The 25,161-nt window shown below is 47.4% G+C and overlaps 1 protein-coding gene across 1 annotated transcript in view; it reads left to right on the forward strand.

Annotated features, from left to right (window-relative positions):
* The window catches only part of BCAP31 (B cell receptor associated protein 31), a 66,557-nt gene extending 47,155 nt beyond the window's left edge, over window positions 1–19,402 (forward strand). Inside the window, exon 8 of the mRNA XM_040322876.1 lies at window positions 18,880–19,402. Within this exon, the coding sequence (XP_040178810.1) occupies window positions 18,880–18,918 (39 nt within the window). The 3' untranslated portion in view covers window positions 18,919–19,402. The remainder of the gene's footprint in view (window positions 1–18,879) is intronic.
* Window positions 19,403–25,161: the final 5,759 nt, after the last annotated feature.

Genomic DNA, 25,161 nt, shown 5'->3' on the forward strand with positions numbered 1-25,161 from the left:
TTCCGAGAGGCTTCCGACGGTCGCATCCATCGCGTCACGATTTTCCAAAAGAAGCCGAACGTCGGTGCGCAGTATAGAGCCGCACCGACGTTCGGCTTCTTTCGGCTACGAGTGACGCAATGGATGCGACCGTCGGAAGCCTCTCGGAAGACTGTCAATCAAGAAGGAACGCCCAGTCCCGCAGCCCATACCCGGAAGCGACGGAGAGGATGCATCTCGTAAACGGTAAGTACGGATCATATTTTAAAACAACTAGCCGATTCCCCTAGACAAAACGAGTATCCATCTAAGGGGAAAAGAGAAAAAAAAACTAATTGGGTGAACTCCCGCTTTAAGTGAATGCTTGAAATATAATTGTAAGGGCTAGTTTACACTTGCTTCAAAAAATGGAAACGCTTTGTTAAAGCTCTCTGAATGCCAGTCAAAGCCCCGTCACTAAATAAAATGGTTGGCTTGCAGTCCTTTTTACACCTGCTTTTGCTTGGGGCTTTGGTGAGGCTTTGACGGGGCTTTGGCGAGGCTTTGACGGGGCTTTGACGGGGCTTTGACGGGGCTTTGACGGGGCTTTGGCGAGGCTTTGGCGGGGGTTTGGCGAGGCTTTGGCGGGGGTTTGGCGTGGCTTTGGTAGGGCTGGGGAAAAAAAACGATTTGATTTAAAAATGGAGTTGGTAGGTCAAATCAATTCAAATGTTCAAAAAATCGATTTGTTAGATTCAAACCCCCACCCCCAGGACCGGCACTGACACCGTGCCGGTCCTCGGGCGCTGCGGGCAGGAGTTTTTAGGCGAGGCCTAAACTCGATTTGAATTGTAAATCGAGTTTTTTTACAAAAAAAATGCAGATTTTTTTAGGGGGGGAAATCGCACCAGATTGGGGCTCTGGGGCTTTGGTGAGGCTTTGAAGCGCCACTGAAGCTAAAAGGGGTATAATTTTTGAAGCTAAGCCAAAGTAAGGTGCAAACAGGATTGTAAGCCAACCATTTTATTTAGTGACGGGAGTTTTGACTGGCGTTCAGAGAGCTTTAACAAAGCCTGTGACCACTTCTGGACCAGCGACATACCCTTACATCACTGGACTTCGTACAGCTGCAGGCATCATCCATTTTTTCTTTTTTTTTTTTTAAAGCTGGCGGTCTGCTCTCTTGAAAAACCAAGCCTAGCGGCTAAGTAACCGCTGGACTGCTTTTACAAGCAGCGGGAGGGGACGTCTCTTCCGCTGCTTTCTTAGACTCTTTTTTCCCCTGGGAGACCCGAGCGACCAGCCGGCGTATCTGCCAGCTGGTTGGAGAGTCGAACCACGCTTTTGGCTATGGTAACCGGAAGCGATGACCTGACATCGCTTTCAGTTTACCCTTCAATGGCGCCATTGTCTAAAATCAAAAGCATTAGAAAACGCCCATCTTAAGAGGAGGGATTTTTGGGGTCTTGTAGACCCCCTGATCGCTCCATGAAGAGTGTTTGCCACATGTCTATTGCTGTCACAAGGGATGTTTACATTCCCTGTGACAGCAATAAGTGTTTAAATAAATAAAAATAAAGCAACAGTGTAAAATAAATAAATACATGTTATCGTTTTTTTTAAAAAGTGCCCCCGTCCCCCCGTGCTCATGCACCAAGGCGAAGGCGGGTGTCAGGCCCGCCAACGGCGATCATCCCACACATGAGTGTCCGATCATGGGCAGTAAATCCAGCACCAGACCTCCTGTAAATCTAAAGTGGTAACCTGTAAAGGTTTTTAAAGTGTCGCATTTGGATTATAAAATTTACTTCATTTGTTGCTGTTGTGCGCAATTTGAAAGCGTGACAAGCTTGGTATCTTTATGCGCGGCGTAACCTCATCTTTTATAGTTTGCAAAAAATCCATTCTGCAGTGTATGTAAATAGATTTTTTTTTTCTCCAAAAAATGATTTGTGTTTCAAAAATCACTGTGCAAATACTGTGTGACATAAACATTTGCAACATCCACCAATGTATTCTCTAGGGCTTCGGCTTTAAACAAAATATATGTTTGGGGGGGGGGGGGGGGGGGGGTTCTGTCATTGATTCTCTCAGATGTACTTCTAGATCGGGAGTCTCTGATATAGAAGTACAAAGGGCCAGTTTATTGTTTTTCAGACTATAGGGGGACTAAACTGTGATCGGTAGGAGCTGAAAAAAGTCCTGGTGTCAGTGGGAATAAGTAATGTCCCATCTTTGGTATTAGGAGGAGAAATAGTGCCCCATCGGTGTCAGTGGGGAGGAATGGTGGCCCCCTCGCTGGTGCCGGTGGGAGGAATGGTGGCCCCCCTCGCTGGTGCCGGTGGGAGGAATGGTGGCCCCCCTCGCTGGTGCCGGTGGGAGGAATGGTGGCCCCCCTCGCTGGTGCCGGTGGGAGGAATGGTGGCCCCCCTCGCTGGTGCCGGTGGGAGGAATGGCGGCCCCCCTCGCTGGTGCCGGTGGGAGGCATTGTGGCCCCCCTCGCTGGTGCCGGTGGGAGGAATGGTGGCCCCCTCGCTGGTGCCGGTGGGAGGAATGGTGGCCCCCTCGCTGGTGCCGGTGGGAGGAATGGTGGCCCCCTCGCTGGTGCCGGTGGGAGGAATGGTGGCCCCCTCGCTGGTGCCGGTGGGAGGAATGGTGGCCCCCTCGCTGGTGCCGGTGGGAGGAATGGTGGCCCCCTCGCTGGTGCCGGTGGGAGGAATGGTGGCCCCCTCGCTGGTGCCGGTGGGAGGAATGGCGGCCCCCCTCGCTGGTGCCGGTGGGAGGAATGGTGGCCCCCTCGCTGGTGCCGGTGGGAGGAATGGTGGCCCCCTCGCTGGTGCCGGTGGGAGGAATGGTGGCCCCCTCGCTGGTGCCGGTGGGAGGAATGGTGGCCCCCTCGCTGGTGCCGGTGGGAGGAATGGTGGCCCCCTCGCTGGTGCCGGTGGGAGGAATGGTGGCCCCCTCGCTGGTGCCGGTGGGAGGAATGGTGGCCCCCTCGCTGGTGCCGGTGGGAGGAATGGTGGCCCCCTCGCTGGTGCCGGTGGGAGGAATGGTGGCCCCCTCGCTGGTGCTGGTGGGTGGAAATGTGTTTGAACAAGCTATTTTTGGTCCTAATAGCAACCATTCATAGAGTGTAATCAAGTCTGCTGTACTACACTAGCAGCATGAGAGGGAGGATATGCTAAAAGCCAACAAGGGCAACCTTACTCCAGATACAATGCTCTCAGCTTGGCCTGTTCTAGTTTGGTGGCAAGTTTATTTTACTTGACCGTACTTGTGTATATGTAATGAGATTTATTCCTGTATGCTCAAATATCAGGCCTAAAAACGGGTTGGTCTGCGTGCTCCGTTCTCAACCAGGGAACTGTAGAGACATAGGGTTCCTCCAGAGGTTGCCCGTTTGAGCAATTGCTTAGTCTAAGATAAGTAACCACTGACACCAGTGGTCATTCCCATTGTCTGAAAGGGGGACATTCTTTAAACTGGCCACCCTTCTGAGAAGTCCACTGGCCGCCCTTCTGAGAAGTCCACTGGCCGCCCTTCTGAGAAGTCCACTGGCCGCCCTTCTGAGAAGTCCTCTGGCCGCCCTTCTGAGAAGTCCACTGGCCGCCCTTCTGAGAAGTCCACTGGCCGCCCTTCTGAGAAGTCCACTGGCCGCCCTTCTGAGAAGTCCACTGGCCGCCCTTCTGAGAAGTCCACTGGCCGCCCTTCTGAGAAGTCCACTGGCCGCCCTTCTGAGAAGTCCACTGGCCGCCCTTCTGAGAAGTCCACTGGCCGCCCTTCTGAGAAGTCCACTGGCCGCCCTTCTGAGAAGTCCACTGGCCGCCCTTCTGAGAAGTCCACTGGCCACCCTTCTAAGACCACCAGTGTAAGAGGGGGCAAGGAATCTCTTCTCCCATTAACAACCAAGTCTGTAGGGAGTCTTACACTACTGGTAAGGGTGCCCTACACTGACCACCAGTTTAATAGGGGACCTTCTTTTTACTGGCCAGCAATCTAAGGGGACCCTTATCCCATTAACCACCAGGACTAAGGATGCCCTTTTCCCCCTTACCACCAGTGTTGTGGGGCATTACACTGGTTGGGAGTGTAAGGGGGCATTTCTGCACTGACAACGACTTATGGGGTCACTACACTGACCACTAGTGACCTACAAGCCCAGAACATAATTAGTACTAAACTAGTAAAACTGCATTTTTGTAGACCTGCATAGTCTTGTGTAAACTAGTTATTGATTGTCTATTCCTCATCTGTGTGGCTTCCTATAAATAATCTGATGAGCCATGAGTATAGAACATTGCGTACTGAAATATGTGCATTAAAAGCCACTGGATATTAATGCTCATTACAGAGTGTATTATCCAGACCAGGCATCTTCAAGGGGTTTGGCAAAGTAGAAGGAGTGGTTCCAGCTGAAGGTATTACTTGCAGCTTATTATATTTTTGAAGACTCGGGACCCAATCGCACGAGCCATGTCTATTGTGCAGCCTATAAAGCATGCACGTTAACGTGTTGCCTTTGGGCAGCCTGCTCATTTGAATGGGCTGCCTAATGAACCTAAAATTGTACCTGCTGCGTTTTTTGTATTGCTAGTGTGGTGTGTTGCAATGCAGGTGTATTGGGGTACTGTTCAGAATGAATGGCAAAACGGCTCACCATTACAGTACAACAGTGTTGTGAACAGACCCATACAAAAATGTTTTAGTAACCAACTCTGCCATCAGGAAAGTTGTTTATTGGAGCTGTACAGACTCAAGAATACATACCTGGCTCCATGTTACCGGTGTTTCAGTTGCAGCGGTGCTCCCCTTACTTCCTGCTTTCACAAGAGCCATTGCCATTTGCTCCTGCTGCTGTCAGTCAAACTCCTGTGAGAAGAGAGTGGAGGTGTGGTTTACCGGTATTGTGTGGGTCTATGGACACACACAGCCCGGCTTTGGAGCATATGTGCATGTATAAATAACAGGCAGGGAGAAACCGCGCTCGGGTCTCTTGGTGCAAATGTTTATAATGTGTTAATCCTCATGGGGTTAAGTAGATGTAATGCTGTTCATAAAAAGCCAGCCCAGTAAATGCAGGAAAAAACATCAGTTTATTTCAAATTATTGATCAAGTCATTAAAATGACAATATAAAAGCATGCAATACCAGAGGCTCGGGGCTGTGATGGAATATCGCACTCAAATTCAGATAAGAAGTCCAATGAAAAGATGGCAAGATAATAGCCAATGGATTTAGGTCTGTTTGTGTCTAAGCTCGGCGTGCCACAGATGACGTCAGGACCATTCGCTGGGTGGCAGCAGGAAAGCTCTACAAGGAGCCAAGTATGGAGCGTAAGCATTGGGGATGCCATGGTGACGGGTTTCGTGCGCATGCGCTTGGTCAAGTCACAGAGAAGCTGGCAACGAATGTATTTAAGCAGTTGATATGCTAAATAGAGGGTGGAGAGTGGGCGGAACAGTTAAAAACAACCTGGGTGCCGATATGCCATCATTGCTCTTTCATAATTGAACATATTTTTTAAATAACGGTTCAAAAAGCTTCTCCGTGACTTGACAAAGTGCATGCGTGCGAAACGCGCAAGAAGGTAACACTGGTGGGGGACTACCAGAAAGGAGGTAAAGGACCTTTCTGTGCAGTATTGGTAAGTATAAAGTCTTTGCCAGGTGTGCCCAACCAGTGGCCCGCGGAGCCCTCTGATGTGGCCCACGACCTCCTGCTTTGGAATAGCGGGTTGACATAAGCCGATGCTTCATGTATGGCGCCAACTTTTGTCACAGGTGGCGTGATACCAAATGCACTCAGCCTGGAACAGCAATAGCTGGCAATACCTGAATGAAAGTCAATTATTAAAGGTCATTTTATTACTAAAAGCACAGTGTATCTATGAGCATATCTGTTCTGCAGTGGTTTCTAGGCTGCTTTCAAACTGATTTGTAGTTGCAGCGCAGAACAGCTGCAGGTTACCTGCACTGAGCCATAGACTTCTTTTATTACCTATGGGTTGGTGCACTTCAGAAATTAAAATAGAAGTCTATGGCAAAGTGCAGCTAACCGCAGGAAAGCCACAGGTGCACTGCGTTGCACCCTCGGCGTGTGTATATCGCAGCGCATCAATGTGAAAGCAGCCTTAGACCCCTTTTGACACGATCAGTCCGACGCAATTGGACCCTTCATTCTCCTCTATTGAGCCACAGATGTAAATGGACTTGTGGCAGTTTTACACCCACCTACCTCTAATTCGATTCCATCTGGGAAGATCGGATTCAAGGGCCAATAGAGTAGTGTGGGCTGTCCCCCTGTTTGCTCTGCATATGCAAAGTGGACATGGACCTGTCATCTGCCCGCTCCGCTTATTGTGGCCCGCGATCGGTTACCAAGTCACTTCCGTGGCCCTCGCCCTTCAAAAGGTTGGGAACCCCTGGTCTATGCAGTAACCTGATTGTAGTAGCATCACCAGATGTTAAAAACCCTTGTAGAATACCCCAGGTGACCCAGTGCACATATTGTAGCACTTGGTTGTTTTCAAATCTGTGCAGTGTTCTTTGAGCTAGCGTGGTTGGATAAAGGTGGGAGTGGGGCTCGCTGTTGACCATGCTAGCAGGGCCAGGTGCAGTGTGTGCTGGATCCCCAGGGGTATTCAGAGAGGCGTTCACCTGCCTCCCACCCGCAGTATAGTCAAATGACGGTGGGCAGGATACTCTCTCGTTCTGGGTCGATTTCCTATGACATTGCCCCAGTCTCACGGGCATCACGTGCCCGTGGGGTGCTGTGTCCCTGGGACACGGCGCAACCCCAATCTCGGTTAAAAGCTGATAACGCGGCTCTTTACCTATGTGATCGGCTGTGTCCAATCACAGCCGATCACATGGAAACACGAAAGTGCCAGTAATCGTCTCTCTCCTCGCCTCACACTGAGAGGAGAGCCGATCAGTGGCATCTCTTTGCAGGGTAGACCTGTACAGGTAATCGGGGCACTGTTCATCAGTGCAGCCCCAACCGTGCCCGTCAGTGCTGCCTTTCAGTGCTTGTCAGTCCCGCCTCATCAGTGCACATCCGTGAAGGAGAAAAATTACTTATTTACAAATTTTGACGGAAACTTTTCTTCTCGGATTGTTTTTTTTTTGTTGCAAAAAATAGACACATGGGTGATTAAATACCACAAAAAAAAATATCTATTTGTGTGATAAAAATATAAAAATTTCATATGGGTACAACGTTGCATGACCGCGCAATTGTCATTCAAAGTGTGACCGCGCTGAAAATTAGCCTGGGCAGGAAAGGGGGTAGAAGTGCCCGGCACTGAAGCGGTTAAACTTCAACTAATACTTATTTTTTTATTTTTTTTTAAAGTGGAGTTCCACCCATAAATATAACATTACATCAGTAGTTATAAAAAAATGTCATTAGTCATTTAAGAATTTTTTTTTTTTTTTTTTTTAGATGCCTTCAAAGTGTTGTTGCTAGGCAGAATAGTTAATCTTCCCTCTTCCTGCACCTAGGTGCTTAAGCTTCCTAACCTACACCGCACAGACTCCTGGGAATGTAGTGGGTGTAACTTTCCAGGAGTCTGTGCACTCCCCAGTCTCGAAGAATCATGTGACTTGGACAGTACAGGTGCTGAAACCTGATCTGAAACCTATTACACTGCTTGTGCAGCACTGAGCATGTGCGAGATCTGCAAGGCTGAAATCCAGGAAGTCATACAGTCTGGCTTCATGATGCCCACACTTAAGATGGCCCCAGTCAATTTCTATTTTATAAAGTGTCTAAATGCTGTAACAACCTAACAAAACGGACCTTAGTTTATAGACTAACTTTACTAGAATACATTAAGCTTGTGTATTACAGGGGTATTTATATTTAAAAAGTGAAATTGTGACCACCGCAGCTCCCTTGTGTGGTCACTTTAATATAGTCCTGTGTGTGGGAACCTTGAGAAGGTAGTCATGTCTTTGTAGCTATTTCGTAGAAAGTCAAACAATGGGCGTACTGTACTTGGGATAAAGTGGTTAGGGATATAAGGCTGCCAACGTAGAATAAAAGTTTGCTTGTAGAGCCAGTAAATTTCCACGCAGCTGGGAAGTTGTAGGGAGGATTGTCTGCGGGACGTAGGAGGAGCGCCTGTGCACTCTGATCACCTGTGGTTGCAAGTATTCACCTGCCAGAGTACGTGCGTCCCGGCTCGTCACGTCGGCATGTAAAGTCACGGGTTGAGTTGTAGTATGATCACATAGTCAGGCTAGATGCTAGTAATAAAGATAAGGCTAACATTGGCGGAGAGGAGGGGCCCGGGGCCACTCTCGTTACACACAATGTGATAGGGAGCAGCTATTTACAACGCGTCTACTTGGTGCTAAGAATGTGTAAGTGTTTTCCAGAGATGGGGAGGGGGTGTTCATTACTACAAGGTACACGTTCTAATCTTGGCTAATCTATGCTATCGCGGTTTTGAGGAACTACAAGTCAAAGCATTTCATGATTGCTGCTCTCTAGGCATCAAAAAAAACTTTGACCAGCCTTGTTATTATCCCAACTCACAGCCCTTTGTGCATTGAGGTGCCATTTATTTCAGTGGGTGCCAAGGGACCCGCGCCACAGCACATCAGGTGTTGGAGCCTGTGCACACACTAATGCCGCGTACACACGATCGGTCAAACCGATGAGAACGGTCTGGACCATTTTCATCGGACCAAACCGATCGTGTGTGGGCCCCATCGGTTGGTTATCCATAGGTTAAAAAAAAGCAATCTTGTTTTAAATGTAACCGATGGATACCGTATTTATCGCGGTATAACGCGCTCCCGCGTATACCGCGCACCCCTAAAGTTGCCCCCGAAATTCCTGTAAAAAAAATGTTATATGATTTCATTACTTACAGATTTGGTGTCTTCCCAGCGTCCATCGTCCGGTCCGGCGTCCGTCTGCGGCCTCGATGGCATCCTCTCGGCTTCTCCAGCACGAGCCTCAAGTCGAGTCCACGCTTCCCGCGCTCAGTTCGAACGCCTCCGCCGACATATACCGAGTGCAGTACACTCGAGTACATTCGGCAAGGCTCGGCGTCGCTCACGCTCTGTGACGTTTATGCCGAGCCTGGCCGAATGTACCCGAGTGTACTGCACTCGGTATATGTCGGCGCAGGAATTCAAACTGAGCGCGGGAAGCGGCTATTGGTGTATATCGCGCACCCACGATTTTCCCCTTATTTTAAGGGGGAAATAGTGTGCGATATACGCCGACAAATACGGTACCTAACCGATAGAAAAAAAATGATCGTTTTTAGGCACGTCCGTCAGTTAAAAATCCACGCATGCTCAGAATCAAGTCGACGCATGCTTGGAAGCATTGAACTTCGTTTTTTTCAGCACCTCGTTGTGTTTTACGTCACCGCGTTCTGACATGATCGGTTATTTAACTGAAGGTATGTGGGAGCGACGGACCATCAGTCAGCTTCATCGGTTAACCAATGAAAACGGTCCATCAGACTGTTCTCATCGGATGGACCGATTGTGTGTACAGGGCATTACAGTAACTCCACTTTCTTGGGGGGGGGGGGGGGGGGGAATGGCAAATAAAAAAAATTGTATAGCGTGTACAATAGCTACTGAATGTTCCTAAAAATTACCTTTCCTTTTCAATCTGCAGCTCTGTCCTTTTTTGTAAAATCCAATATGGCTGCCTGGAGGTATTCTGCACACAGATGGTGTACCGATCACCTCCTTTAGAAATTGAATTTTCCTGCTTGGCTCACTGATTTTCCCAGAAGTCTGCACTGAGATGAAAGTCAGATTTTGGGAATCCCCTGCAACAAACATATACATTTTTTTTGGTGAAATACTCCCAAATGGAAATCGCATCTAAAGGGATGCAGACCTTGCCACATTCCTCACTTGAGCCTTGAAAGTGCCACAGCTGATAATATATAGGTATATTGAGGACTAAAACAGAAGCTTCTGAGCATGCTCCAAAACATGTCACCGCCCCGTTCCGGATGTCACTTCGGGCACGCGTGTTCTGTGCTCCACCTCTTCTGCAGCTGCCGGGCGGCGGAATGGATGTGGAAATTCTGTGACAGGAGCCCCGTCAGATCACCATTATTATGGGCCCAGTTTAACCTCCGGCATACTGCACACAAATACGTGACTTATATACTGGTATATATAATTAGAGAGAGACTCACCGGACACTTTATTAGGTACACCTGTTCAATTGCTAATCATCCAATCACATGGCAGAAACTCAATGCTCTCTATGAGAGAGATTTTTTATATATATTTTATATATTTTTTTTTCTCTATCTCATAGATAGAGCTGTATCCATCTATGAGAGAGATTTTATATATGAAATGGATATAGATTTATATATAAATCAAATAATTTAATGTGTAAAATAGGGCTGTGCAAATTAACTTTTAATTAAACGATTAATCTTTAATTTTTTTAATCGATCAAAATCTTTTTGATTGATTAAAATTCTTTTGATTGGTACTCACCTCTCCGCCGGCTTTTGGGCCTTCAGGGAGTTCCGTTGGAGATCCAGTAACGTCACGTCAATGCTATATATATATATATATAGCATTGAGTGTCTGCCATGTGATTGGATGATTAGCAATTTGTGTTACCAAGCAATTGAACAGGTGTACCTAATAAAGTGGCCGGTGAGTGCGTGTGTGGACCTCCCCCCCCCCCCCCCCCCCCCCCCCCCCCCCCCCCCCCCTTATCTCTCTCCCTTCCCCTCTCTCTCCCATCTCTCTCTCTCCCTTCCCCTCTCTCTCCCATCTCTCTCTCCCATCTCTCTCTCTCCCTTTTTACTTTACAGCATTTCTTCACACCTGCCTGAATTGTTTGCACAGTATATCATTTTCATAAAAAAATATTCCACAGACGAGGTCATTCTATGTAGGTGAAGTCTATTTACCAAAGGTATTCTCCATCTGGTAGGACAATGCCCGATGATAATCGGTGTATTCATTTCCACCTTGTAAAGCATTGCACGGCATTAACAATATTTGCTGAGCGGACTCCCAGGCATGTAGAAATCACATGCTGTTTATTTTTATCTTGGATCAAAGCCCGCTCTCACCAGCAAGCAATGGGCCTTTCTGGCGCTGGACGGGTTAAGGTCAGCACTCAGGCCCTGGCTGTCACATACGGGTTTATGGAGGTCACATGAAGCCCAGGTTGAAAGCTCCTTGCCAAACTATTTATATCTAGCAGTAATGCAATCCATGTGATCCAAGTGGAATTTCGCATCTGTGCTTGGCACTATTCTGGAAAGAAAGGGAGGAGATGTAGATGTAGGACTTCATCTACAGGATAAACAAGTCCTGCTTCTCGTGGGGGTGCAGATAAGTGGCGATAGTAGGCAGGGAACATGCAGACAACATGGCTTGACTTAAAGGCGGTGACATCAGGGTACAACCAAATACGGTAATGCCTGTGTCACTAAGGCCCCTTTCACACTAGTGCGACTTGGGACTGCAAAGTCGCATGAAAAGTCGTACCCCCCCCCCACCATGGTTTCCAATAGGGTTGCCCCAATACCGATACTAGTATCGGTATCGGGACCGATTCCGAGTATTTGCGGGAGTACTTGTACTCCCGCAAATGCCCCCGATACCTAAATAGAATACCCCCCCCCCCCCGGCTGCCGCCGCCAACGCTACGCCGCATCCCCGCTGCCGCCGCCACTTGGTTAATACGGGCAGGGAACATTACAGCTTTCATTTGAATAGCTGTAGTGTTCCCGCCGCGCCGCGTATAGACACTCCCCCTTGCTCGGGTGAACTGTCCAATCCGGAGCAAGGGGGAGTGTCTATACGCGGCGCGAAAGACTACAGCTATTCAAATGAAAGCTGTAATGTTCGCCGCCCGTATTAACCAAGCGGCGGCGGCGACGGGGATGCGGCAGCATGTAGGTAAGTGGGACATGGCTGCATATATGGGGGGGACATGGCTGCATATGGGGGGGACATGGCTGCATATGGGGGGGACATGGCTGCATATGGGGGGGGAACAGGGCTGCATATGGGGGGGAACATGGCTGCATATGGGGGGGACATGGCTGGATATGGGGGGGACATGGCTGGATATGGGGGGACACGGCTGGATATGGGGGGGACACGGCTGGATATGGGGGGGACACGGCTGGATATGGGGGGGGACACGGCTGGATATGGGGGGGGACACGGCTGGATATGGGGGGACACGGCTGGATATGGGGGGGACACGGCTGGATATGGGGGGGACATGGCTGCATATATGGGGGGGGACATGGCTGCATTTGGGGAAACATTTAAAAACAAGTATCGGTATTCGGTATCGGCGAGTACTTGAAAAAAAGTATCGGTACTTGTACTCAGTCCTAAAAAAGTGGTATCGGGACTTCCCTAGTTTCCAATGAGTGCCGTTCATATTTGTGCAACTTCAAAATAGTCCCTGCACTACTTTGGTCCGACTTTAATGCGAATTGCGATCCATAGACCTCAAGTTTACACAGGCATTCTCTGAAATCGTGGTGGTAAAATCATGGAAAATCGTGCGGGTTTCAAGTCAAGTCAGTGTGAAAGGGGCCTTGGAGGAGCCCCATAGGAACCGTTATACAACAAATGGTAGTATTTACTTTTTATTGGTTGCAAAAAACAAAGCAAGGTCCCAAATTTAACCCATTAACAGCTTGCCGACCGTATCACATAGATATATGGCGGCAAGGCAGCTCTGTTGCGCCAGATCACGTACTAGGTGCGTGATCTGGCACTTCCAGGTAGGGGGGCGCGTGCCGCTGGTGACCCAGCCGGGCTGTGTTTAAAAGCAGCAGATGTTGATCAGCGGGTGCCAGCTAATGGATTACCGCACCTGCCGATCGTCATGAATTTACACAGGACTATGCTTATGTAAACAAGGCAGAACCCTGTCAGTGGGGAAGCAATGGATTTTCTTTCCCTGCAAAGCAAAGAATAAAATCCATCACGTCCTGGTAAAAGCCGCACACGCAGTACACAAAAACACTGGCTAGGCACACATTTAGCCCTTTGATTTCCCGACCTGTTTAAATCCTTCCCAGCCAGTGTCAATGACAGCTGGACACTAGCGGACACTTTGTGGGAACCAGTGACACTAATACAGTGATCAGTGCTAAAAATATGCACTGTCACTGTACAAATGACACTGGCTAGGAAGGGGTTTACATCGGGGGTGATAACTGTGTGCCTAGCCAGTGTTTGTGTACTGTAAGGGAGGTGCTTTAACCTCTTTCCCACCGGGCTTGTTTTTCAGATTCGGTGTTTACGAGACTAAAACAGTTTTTTTTGCTAGAAAATTACTTAAAACCCCCAAACATTATGTATTTTTTTTTCTAACACCCTAGAGAATAAAATGGCAGTCATTGCAATACTTTTTGTCACACCGTATTTGCGCAGCGGTCTTACAAGCGCACTTTTTTTGGAAAAAAAACACTTTTTTTAATTAAATAAGACCACAATAAATTTTGCCCAATTTTTTTATATATTGTGAAGGATAATGTTACGCCGAGTAAAATGATACCCAACATGTCACGCTTAAAAATTGCGCCCGCTCGTGGCATGGCGTCAAACTTTTACCCGTAAAAATCTTGATAGGCGACGTTTAAAAAATTCTACAGGTTGCATTTTTTGAGTTGCAGAGGAGGTCTAGGGCTAGAATTATTGCTCTCGCTCTAATGATCGCGGCAATACCTCACTTGTGTTGTTTGAACACCGTCTTCATATGCGGGCGCTACTCGCGTATGCGTTCGCTTCTGTGCGCGAGCTCGTCGGGATGGGGCGCTTTAAAAAAAAAATTTTTGTTATTTATTTTTATTTCGTTTATAATTTTTTACACTGAAATAAAAAAAATAAAATAAAAAATTGATCACTTTTATTCCTATTACAAGGAATGTAAACATCCCTTGTAATAGAAAAAAGCATGACAGGTCCTCTTAAATATGAGATCTGGGGTCAAAAAGACCTCACATCTCATATTTAGACTTAAATGCAAAAAAAGAAAAAAAATTGAAACTGTAATTTTTTCAAATGACAAAAAAGAAAAATGTTTCTTTAAGACGCTGGGCAGGACTGACGTTTTGACGTCACTTCCGCCCAGCAGAGCTATGGGGACGGGTGGGGGCGATTTTTCCCTCACTCACATCGACCAGTCAGCTGCCGAACGGAGCCGATCGCCTCCGCCGCTACCGACGGCTCCGGTGAGCGGCGGAGGGCGCGGGAGAGCGGCGGGAGGGGGGGGCCCTCTCCCGCCACCGTTAACGGCGATCTCGCGGAGACCGCCGTTATCGTGTACAGGACCGGCCACTGAAGAGATGGATACCTCGGTTGTGGCAGCAGCTGCTGCCGTTACTGAGATATCCATCTTTAAAAAGAGGACGTCTTTTTGACATGGGGCGGTGGTCAAGAGGTTAATAGTGGAAGGAATGGTTCCATGTATCTGCTTTGCAGGAACACGGGGTCCATGCCTTCTGTACCGACAGAATGGCAATCTGCCTTGTTTACATAGGCATATGGCGGTTCTGCCAGTGTACAGAATGATCGGTGGGTGCCGGCAGAGGCCGAGTCCACGGTACCCGCTGATCGGCTCCCGCTGTGCACTAGCGAGCCTCCAGCAGCACGCACTCACTCCTGACACCCGGAAGTGAAGGATCGCACAAATTTATATATACGAGATCTTGCACAGCGCGGCCGCCCTGTAGCGGTAAATCTGCTATGGGGCAGCCGATAAGTGGTTAAAAAAAAAAAAAGCAAGCGGCCATTCTCACTCATGTGGCTGTACAATTGATCCCATGCTGCATATGTCCCCTCGAAGATCAAAAAATTCACGGTCACAAGATTGCTTAGGTCTCTGTCGTCAGTCACCGGCTCTTTGCTCCTCCAGCGCTCTCTAGAGCACCAGGCTGCAGAGAACTTGGCACAGGTGGCTTAGGCTCTCAATATTTTAGGGATCTCTGCAGAACCTGTGGTGTCAGCAGACAGCGGACTTTCGTCTGCTGTCAGCTGAATCTGGGTCACAGGACGGCAGTACTAAGTGCACTCCTGTGACCTACTGGAGAACTACGGCTGAAAAAAGCTTTGACCGTTCTTCTCCTCCTCCAAGTCAAACCAACTGAGAGGCTTCATGTGATGCTCATGAAACAACCCATCTGTAGCGCCAGTCTTGTCGGTGCTTTTTGCGGTGCCGTGGACGTTCTGTTTGATGTTTTTAATTGGAGTGTAGAGAGTATGAAGCTTCCCCTGTGGACTCCCAAGTCAAATCTTTTCATACGCTTCACATCTCCCGGCATTAAAATTTCATGAAATATTTAATACTTGAACTTTTTTAAAATGCATCTTCCTCCCTCCGATCCAATTTAACCAAGACGGCAGAAGAGAGTAAATATAATGGAATTGTCATGCTTGGGTTTTTTGTTTGATACGGAAGGGGGGATTACTGAGCATGCCGTCTCTTTCCAGAAGAATAAATGGCTTCTGGGTAAAGGCCATTATGTAATCCAAGAATAAGAAAGAACAGAACATTGGGTTAAAAAGAAAGGTTTCTCCGTTAGGGGCTTCAACTAATATGTGGCTACTCCTAGGTGCATCACCTTCTTAACCACTTAACCCCCGGACCATTATGCAGGTAAAGGACCAGGCCCCTTTTTGCGATTCGGCACTGCGTCGATTTAACTGACAATTGCGCGGTCGTGCGACATGGCTCCCAAACAAAATTGACGTCCTTTTTTCCCCACAAATAGAGCTTTCTTTTGGTGGTATTTGATCACCTCTGCGGTTTTTATTTTTTGCGCTATAAACAAAAATAGAGCGACAATTTTTTGAAAAAAAAAAACAATATTTTTTGCTATAAGAAATGTCCCCAAAAAATATATAAAAAGAAATAAAAAATGTTTTCCTCAGTTTAGGCCGATACGTATTCTTCTACTTATTTTTGGTGGAAAAAATCGCAATAATCGTTTATTGATTGGTTTGCGCAAAAGTTATAGCGTTTACAAAATAGGGGATAGTTTTATGGCATTTTTATTATAATTTTTTTTTTTTTTTTTACTAGTAATGGCGGCGATCAGCGTTTTTTTTTCGTGACTGCGACATTATGGCGGACACTTTTGACACATTTCTGGGACCATTGTCATTTTCACAGCGAAAAGTGCTATAAAAATGCACTGATTACTGTGAAAATGACAATGGCAGTAAAGGGGTTAACCACTAGGGGGCGCTAAGGGGTTAAGTGTGCCCTAAGGCCTTACTGTAGGGGGGCGTGGCTGGACGTGTGACGTCACTGATCGTCGTTTCCTATAACAGGCGAAGCCACAGAGAAGAAGGTGGAAGGTGTGTTTACACTCGCCTCTCCGATCCTGGTTTTCTGGGGTCCCTCGGCGGCTGTCTCGGCTCCTCCCCGCAAGAGCTAACCCCCAAGGGGGTTAGCTTGCAGGCGCGCTCCCGTGATACAGCCGTTGGCTGTAGCTGCGGACTGTATCACTCAGTCCCGCCCCCGGCACGCCACGTCATTGGATGTGATTGACAGCAGCGCGAGCCAGCGGCTGCGCTGCCATCAATCTCCAATGACGAGCCGCCTCAAGCTGGGGGAAACCATCGCGGGAACGAGCCCACTGAGTTTCGTGGCTTGGGTAAGTAAAACGGGGGGGGGGGGGGCCCAAGAGTGCAAGGTGTTTTTTTTTTTTTCACCTTAATCAATAGGATGCGTTAAGGTGAAAAAACACAAAGCTTTACAACCCCTTTAATTTTCTGTAAGCAGAGACCCTATAGAACGGGCATCACAAAATGGTGGACCTCGGTCTGCATCCGGACCAAGTCACCATCCCGGCCTTTCCCCCTCAGCTTCCACCACGGTCGCTCTCACAGCGGAGCGGAGACTGGACAGAGGACAGAATCGGGACTTGTCCAAGTTAATGTCTCAAGTTAGTCGGCAGGTGATTGGATTGGTTGCTAGAACACAGGGCAATCTTGGCAACCAATCACCATCTTGTTAAATGAGAAGTTAACTCCACCAGTGGGAGGCTAAAGGGGACATGATGGATGTGAAGGGGGGGACACAACGAAGGGGGGTGGGGTGAAAGGGGCAAAGGACACCACCACTGTGGGAGGGGGGGGTGTGAGGTGTGGCAAAAGAGGTCGCCACTGTGGCTGCAGATTAAAATGGTAATTTTCAATAACATTACATAAAAAAAATGGCTTCTGTAGCAACTTTTTTTTTTTATTATTTTAACATTAGATGACTTTTTATACGTTGTTAGTTTTTCTCAACCCTTTTACCCAAAGGAACTCCAACGTTATCCTGTATAATAATAATAATAATACTATTAATTATCAGGGATCATTAGGAAAATGCCCTTATTTTGATGGTCAGTGGAAAGAGTTTCCACCCCTTACAGACAATGAAAAAGATCATTGGCATCATATTTCTAGCTTTGACAAATGGCGTTGGCCCTGGAATCTATACAGGCACCATCAGGGTCAGGAGCTGCACCCCAAGGAACCTTTTGGTCTCTGAAGGAACCCTTTTTTGTTCTCTGGAGAGGAACCCTTTTTTGTTCTCTGGGGGAGGAACCCTTGTTGGTCTCTGGGGGGGAGGAAATCCTGTTGTTCTCTGGGGGGAGGAACCCTTGTTGGTCTCTGGGGGGAGGAAATCTTGTTGTTCTCTGGGGGGGAGGAACCCCCTGTTGGTCTCTGGGGGAGGAACCCTTGTTGGTCTCTGGGGGAGGAACCCTTGTTGGTCTCTGGGGGAGGAACCCTTGTTGGTCTCTGGGGGAGGAACCCTTGTTGGTCTCTGGGGGAGGAACCCTTGTTGGTCTCTGGGCGAGGAACCCTTGTTTATCTCTGGTGGGGAGGAAGCCGTGTTGGTCTCTGGTGGGGAGGAAGCCGTGTTGGTCTCTGGTGGGGAGGAAGCCTTGTTGGTCTCTGGTGGGGAGGAAGCCTTGTTGGTCTCTGGTGGGGAGGAAGCCTTGTTGGTCTCTGGTGGGGAGGAAGCCTTGTTGGTCTCTGGTGGGGAGGAAGCCTTGTTGGTCTCTGGTGGGGGAGGAACCCTTGTTGGTCTCTGGTGGGGGAGGAACCCTTGTTGGTCTCTGGGGGAGGAACCCTTGTTGGTCTCTGGGGGAGGAACCCTTGTTGGTCTCTGGTGGGAGGAAGCCTTGTTGGTCTCTGGTGGGGAGGAAGCCTTGTTGGTCTCTGGTGGGGAGGAAGCCTTGTTGGTCTCTGGTGGGGAGGAAGCCTTGTTGGTCTCTGGTGGGGAGGAAGCCTTGTTGGTCTCTGGTGGGGGAGGAACCCTTGTTGGTCTCTGGGCGAGGAACCCTTGTTGGTCTCTGGGGGGGAGGAACCCTTGTTGGTCTCTGGGGGGGAAGGAACCCTTGTTGGTCTCTGGCGGGGAAGGAACCCTTGTTGGTCTCTGGGGGGGAAGGAACCCTTGTTGGTCTCTGGGGGGGAAGGAACCCTTGTTGGTCTCTGGGGGGGGAGGAACCCTTGTTGGTCTCTGGGGGGGGAGGAACCCTTGTTGGTCTCTGGGGGGGGAGGAACCCTTGTTGGTCTCTGGGGGGGGAGGAACCCTTGTTGGTCTCTGGGGGGGGAAGGAACCCTTGTTGGTCTCTGGGGGGGGGGGGAAGGAACCCTTGTTGGTCTCTGGGGGGGAAGGAACCCTTGTTGGTCTCTGGGGGGGGAGGAACCCTTGTTGGTGTCTGGGGGGGGAGGAACCCTTGTTGGTCTCTGGGGGGGAAGGAACCCTTGTTGGTCTCTGGGGGAGGGGGGGGAGAGGAAGCCTTGCTGGTCTCTGGGGGGGAGGAACCCTGGTTAAGAAAGGCTGTGCTATGTTTTATTTAAAAAAAAAATGTTTCCTTTTAACCTCCCTACATTGTTCTTCCTCATTTCATCTCTTTTTTTTTTCTCCTAACAGACTCAGAAAGAGGGACCAAAAGATAAAAAGGACGAGTGAAAACGTTGCGACGGCTGTCAAGGCGTTCTCCCTGAGCAGGCTTCATCTGGTTATTACGCCGTTTTCAATGGCAGTCTACACAGAGTACCATGTGACCTCTCGGCGTCGTCCATCGTACTCGATTTAGTCCAATTACTAAGCTGCTCTATTGCTGTCTTTTTGCTCCGGTCTTCTCCATTCACATCTACAACCTGTTTACGGTTTCTCCTCATTCCTCTCTTGGTCGCGGCAAGGCTTCATACACTGATCAGCGGGGAACTTCCAATACACAATACTGTACTGACCATCCTTTTATGTTCTTCACGTGTGTACAGGCAATGGTATGCTTTAATCTCTTTGTTTCTTTTATACTCGTTTCCAACCAATGGCACCCATCTCCCCATTTCTTTTCTATCTCTGTCTGGTTTGCATTATTCGAATGCCTTCCTAACGAATGTAACTGTTATTATACATAATAAAGGTACAGAGTGCAATCTTCCTGCCATAACGGTGGTAAAAGTTCTTCTTTTTTTTTTTTTTTAGTGGCATACCAGGCGTTGCTTTGCTGGTCGTAATATTCCACTAACTGTGCATACAGGGCGCTGGGTGCGTCCCTAACTCTGCTAAGCACTCATGTATTAAAGGGTATGTAAACCCGAACAACAAACCGCTCTTGCTTGTTTCCTTTTAACGCCATTTTTAAAGCATTTTATTATAACTGTTTGATAAGTATAAAAAAATACAGTTGATCCTGCCAGAACCCGTGTCAGCTGATCACTTCCTGTGCCGTACTCTTATCGGTTACGTTGTTTTCTGTTGACTACAAGACACCTCCCCCTATGTAATGGAGAGGACAAAAGGAGTAGATGTTGTGTTCAAATATAATGAAGGCCGGTAACGCTATGCCATCACACCAGCGCGTATTTGAAATGGCGCTACTTCGGTTGCGATTTTTAAAGCTGCAGATTGGTGCGATTTGCACTTCCAATTTCCTAACGTCTTTTTTTAACAGAAGTCTATGCAAGTCGCAATGAAATCCCAAAAAAAAGTAGCGCAGGAACCTTTTTCAAAGTCGCTGCGACATGAGTCGTGGCAATTTTGAACGGTTCCATTGCTGGCAATAGGGTGCGACTTACCATGCGATTCTGGAATTGTCAGATTGCACCGGTGTGAACAAAGGCTAAAAAAAAATCGTCTTTTATTGCCAATCTATTAAGACAGAGGAAATTTCAAAACGCGCAGAGTAAGTTGATGCATTTCAGCAGGGTGAGGCTAGAGATGCACCAACATTTTGGCTGCCGAAAATAGCGGTGTGCCGAAAACAAAAAAGGTACCGATAACGGCTGGTGAAAGCGCCCGCGATTTTTCCCGTGCTTATGGTGTGTTTTTCGTAGGTCATGTGACTCAAAAAATGCATCAAAACAAAAAAATTTTATGCGTTTTTTCTGCGCTTTCAATGCATTTCAATAGGGAGGTGCTGACCAGATATGCAGCAAGTGGGATTTTTTTTAAAACCGCTTCAAAAGGTGCCGATAATGGCCGACAAATTCATATTCATTTAAATTCATGATATTAAAGTAGTAATTTTTTTTATATATATATATACACACACACACATATATCTTCACACACACAGTGCCTTGCGAAAGTATTCGGCCCCCTTGAACTTTGCAACCTTTTGCCACATTTCAGGCTTCAAACATAAAGATATAAAACTGTAATTTTTTTTTGAAGAATCAACAAGTGGGACACAATCATGAAGTGGAATGAAATTTATTGGATATTTCAAACTTTTTTAACAAATAAAAAACTGAAAAATTGGGCGTGCAAAATTATTCAGCCCCTTTACTTTCAGTGCAGCAAACTCTCTCCAGAAGTTCAGTGAGGATCTCTGAATGATCCAATCCAATCCAATACAAAAAGATTTCCCAAGCTTTAAACATCCCAAGGAGCACTGTGCAAGCGATAATATTGAAATGGAAGGAGTATCAGACCACTGCAAATCTACGAAGACCTGGCCGTCCCTCTAAACTTTCATCTCATACAAGGAGAAGACTGATCAGAGATGCAGCCAAGAGGCCCATGATCACTCTGGATGAACTGCAGAGATCTACAGCTGAGGTGGGAGACTCTGTCCATAGGACAACAATCAGTCCCTGTATACTGCACAAATCTGTCCTTTATGGAAGAGTGGCAAGAAGAAAGACATTTCTTAAAGATATCCATAAAAAGTGTTGTTTAAAGTTTGCCACAAGCCACCTGGGAGACACACCAAACAAGTGGAAGAAGGTACTCTGCTCAGATGAAACCAAAATCGAACTCTTTGGCAACAATGCAAAACGTTATGTTTGGCGTAAAAGCAACACAGCTCATCACCCTGAACACGCCATCCCCACTGTGAAACATGGTGGTGGCAGCATCATGGTTTGGGCCTGCTTTTCTTCAGCTGGGACAGGGAAGATGGTTAAAATTGATGGGAAGATGGATGGAGCCAAATACAGGACCATTCTGCAAGAAAACCTGATGGAGTCTGCAAAAGACCTGAGACTGGGATGGAGATTTGTCTTCCAACAAGACAATAATCCAAAACATAAAGCAACATCTACAATGGAATGGTTCACAAATAAACATATCCAGGTGTTAGAATGGCCAAGTCAAAGTCCAGACCTGAATCCAATCGAGAATCTGTGGAAAGAACTGAAAACTGCTGTTCACAAACGCTCTCCATCCAACCTCACTGAGCTCGAGCTGTTTTGCAAGGAGGAATGGGCTAAAATTTCAGTCTCTCGATGTGCAAAACTGATAGAGACCTACCCCAAGCGACTTACAGCTGTAATCGCAGCAAAAGGTGGCGCTACAAAGTATTAACTTAAGGAGGCCGAATACTTTCGCAAGGCACTGTGTGTATGTGTGTGTGTGTGTGTGTATATATATATATATGTGTGTGTGTGTGTGTATATATATATATATATATATATATAAAAAACATTAAATGTCAATTTCGGTTTCGGCCAGGTGCATCCTGAATTTTCAGTTTCAGAATTTTCATTTTGGTGCACCACTAGATTGAAGTCCACCACGGCTGAAACGCGTCAGCTTTCTTTGTGTTTTGGATTTCCCTCTTTCTTGATGGATTAGCAGTAAATAAGATTTTTTTTTTTAATGGCATGAAATACCATATTGCCGACCCCCTTCTTATATTTGAAGATTGCCTAAGAGCGTGTGCAGCTGTAGTCTGGGCACAGGAATGGCCTATTCAGCAATCTGAAGCGGTAATCGGTTACATCATTAGAACACTTGCATGTCCTAGGGAGACAACCCTGCTCCTTCCTCCACAGGTACAGTGCAGCTAGTCAGCGTTGTCACCCTTGGACAGGAAGTGTTACAGGCAGGGGACACCAATAAAAAATAAGATAAAAAAAAAGAAAAAATGAAAACAAATGCAGCCACTACATTTTTAAGGATTTGTAAGCAGCAATATATATTTATTTTTTTTTTTCCTTAAGGTGTATATATACTCTGCTTGGCTGTTATATTGATCCGCAGGCTTCAGTGCTTTTACCGATCTAAAAAAAAAAAAAAAGCTAATTTGGAGTTCTGACTTGCTTTTAACTTCACTGGCCGCATGCTTTTCTAGTTATTTAGGAAGTAGCACCACGGCGCTCTAATGCCAGGCGGTATCCCTTTATCTGTAGTGAAAGAACACTTGTGACCGCAGCTGCCTGGTCACAGTTTATAATCGGACGTCGGGGAGAGGGCTCCTGATCATGTGATCACTGTGATAGCCAATCACATTAGGGGATATTCACTAAGGCTGCTTTCACATTGGGCAGCAGAGGTGTGGTGACGGTATAGCTGGGTTTTTTTTTTAGCGCTGCTATACCGTCGTATTTACTGCGATATTTGGGCGCTAGCGGTGAGGTTTTAACCCACGCTATCAGCCGGAAAAGGGTGGTATTAACGCGGTTTCCCATTGATTTCAATGGGAAGGGGCGGTATAGGAGCGGTAAACACCCCGCTCCTATACCGCTCCAAAGATGCGGCTAGCAGGACTTTTGGAGCGGTCCTGCTAGCGCACCGCTTCAGTGTGAAAGCCTTCGGGCTTTCACATTGAAGCCTACAGGGCATGATTTTTTCATGCGGTATAGCAGCGCTATTTTTAGCGCTGTACCGCATGAAAAACGCCTCAATGTGAAAGGGGTCTAACACTGGTGCAGCTGTGCATGGTAGCCAATCCACTTCCAGGTTTTATTAAAGTTATTGTGATTGATCAAGTGATTGTAAAGTTTATTATTTTTATTTTTGTTTTGTTTTTCTATAAAAATGAACATGTTATACTTACCTGCTCTGTTGCAATGGATTTGTACAGAGCAGCCCGGATCCTCCTCTTCTCAGGTCCCTCTTCTGTTCTCCTGGCCCCTCCCTCCTGTTCGGTGCCCCCACAGCAAGCAGCTTGATTATGGGGCAGCCGAGCCGCTGTTCTGTGTGTCCATTCAGACATGGAGCTTCAGTTCGGCCCCACCCCCCCTCTCTCTCTCTCCTGATTGGCTAACTGACTTTGATAGCAGTAGGAGCCAATGGTGCCACTGCTGTGTCTCGGCCAATCAGGGCGGGAAGACCGAGACACTCATGGACAGAGATGGGGCTCAGATAAGTATAAGAGCCCTTTCACACTGGAAACGCCTATAGCGGAGCGTTAAAATAGCGGTAAAACACTGCGTTTTTACAGCGTTTTCAATTTATTTCAATGGAGAGGGGCGTTTTTGGAGCGTTTTTTTTCAGCGCTCAAAAACTGCTTGCAGGACTTTTCTCAACGCTCCTCCAGCGCAACGCCTCAGTGTGAAAGGGTCTATTGAGATGCATGGGGAGCGTTTTATGAGCGTTTTAATAGCGATATTTTTACCGCGAAAACAGGGCAAAAACGCACTAGTGTGAAAGGGCTCTTAGGGCGGCTGCTGCCCACAGAAGGCTTTTGATCTTGATGAATAGAATGCAATAATATGAAGGAATAAAAAAAACACTCCTGCCTTTACAACCCCTATAATGAACAAGCTGAAGTCAGAAGCTGATTGGCCACCATGCCCAGCTGCACCAGATTCTGTGCGCACCACTTTTAGTAAATTTCCCTCCAATGTGATTGGCTATCGCAGAAAATACATAATCGGGAGCTCTTCCCCAATCTTCCGATCGTTGACTGTGATGGTGGCTGTGTAGACTGAGGACTACAGGACACCACCCATTTATGTTCTGTGTAGACTGAGGACTACAGGACACCACCCATTTATGTTCTGTGTAGACTGAGGACTACAGGACACCACCCATTTATGTTAAGGTAAAGCGGGAGAGTTTTTTTTTTTTTTTTTGCAGTTCTGTTGTTTTCTATTGTCCTGATACAGTAAGGTCAATGAGTGTTGTCATTTTTAGGACTGGAAACATGTTGCTGGCAGTATCACCAGTTAAACATAAAGGTTAGGAAGTCTAAAAAAACTAAAGCAGCCACCACATCTAAGAACGGCTGAGATGTTTTATTACGTTTTATGTTTTTGGGCTGAATTTCCTTTGGAGGGCTTGGAGCAGGGATATGCAATTAGCGGACCTCCAGCTGTTGCAGAACTACAAGTCCCATGAGGCATAGCAAGACTCTCACAGCCACAAGCATGACACCCAGAGGCATGATGGGACTTGTAGTTTTGCAACAGCTGAAGGTCCGCTAATTGCATATCCCTGGCTTAGAAGAACACATAGGCCCAGATTCTGAAAGGAGATACGCCATCGTATCTCGGAGTCTGAGCCGTCGTATCTCGGAGTCCGGGCCGTCGTATCTATGCGCCTGATTCTTAGAATCAGTTACACATAGATTTGTATTAGATCCGACTGGCGCAAGTCTCTTACGCCGTCGGATCTTAACTGCATTATTACGCTGGCCGCTAGGGGCGTGTACGCTGATTTACGCCTAGAAATATGTAAATCAGCTAGATACGCCAATTCACGAACGTACGCCCGGCCGACGCAGTACAGATACGCCGTTTACGTTAGGCTTTTCCCGGCGTAAAGTTACCCCTGCTATATGGTGGCGTACCAATGTTAATTATGGACGTCGTTCCCGCGTCGAATTTTGAAAATTTTACGTTGTTTGCGTAAGTCGTCCGTGAATGGGGCTGGACGTCATTTACGTTCACGTCGAAACCAATACGTCCTTGCGGCGTACTTTGGAGCAATGCACACTGGGATATATCCACGGACGGCGCTTGCGCCGTTCGTAAA

Source organism: Rana temporaria, chromosome 9 (assembly GCF_905171775.1).
Source record: "Rana temporaria chromosome 9, aRanTem1.1, whole genome shotgun sequence".
Lineage (NCBI taxonomy): Eukaryota > Metazoa > Chordata > Amphibia > Anura > Ranidae > Rana > Rana temporaria.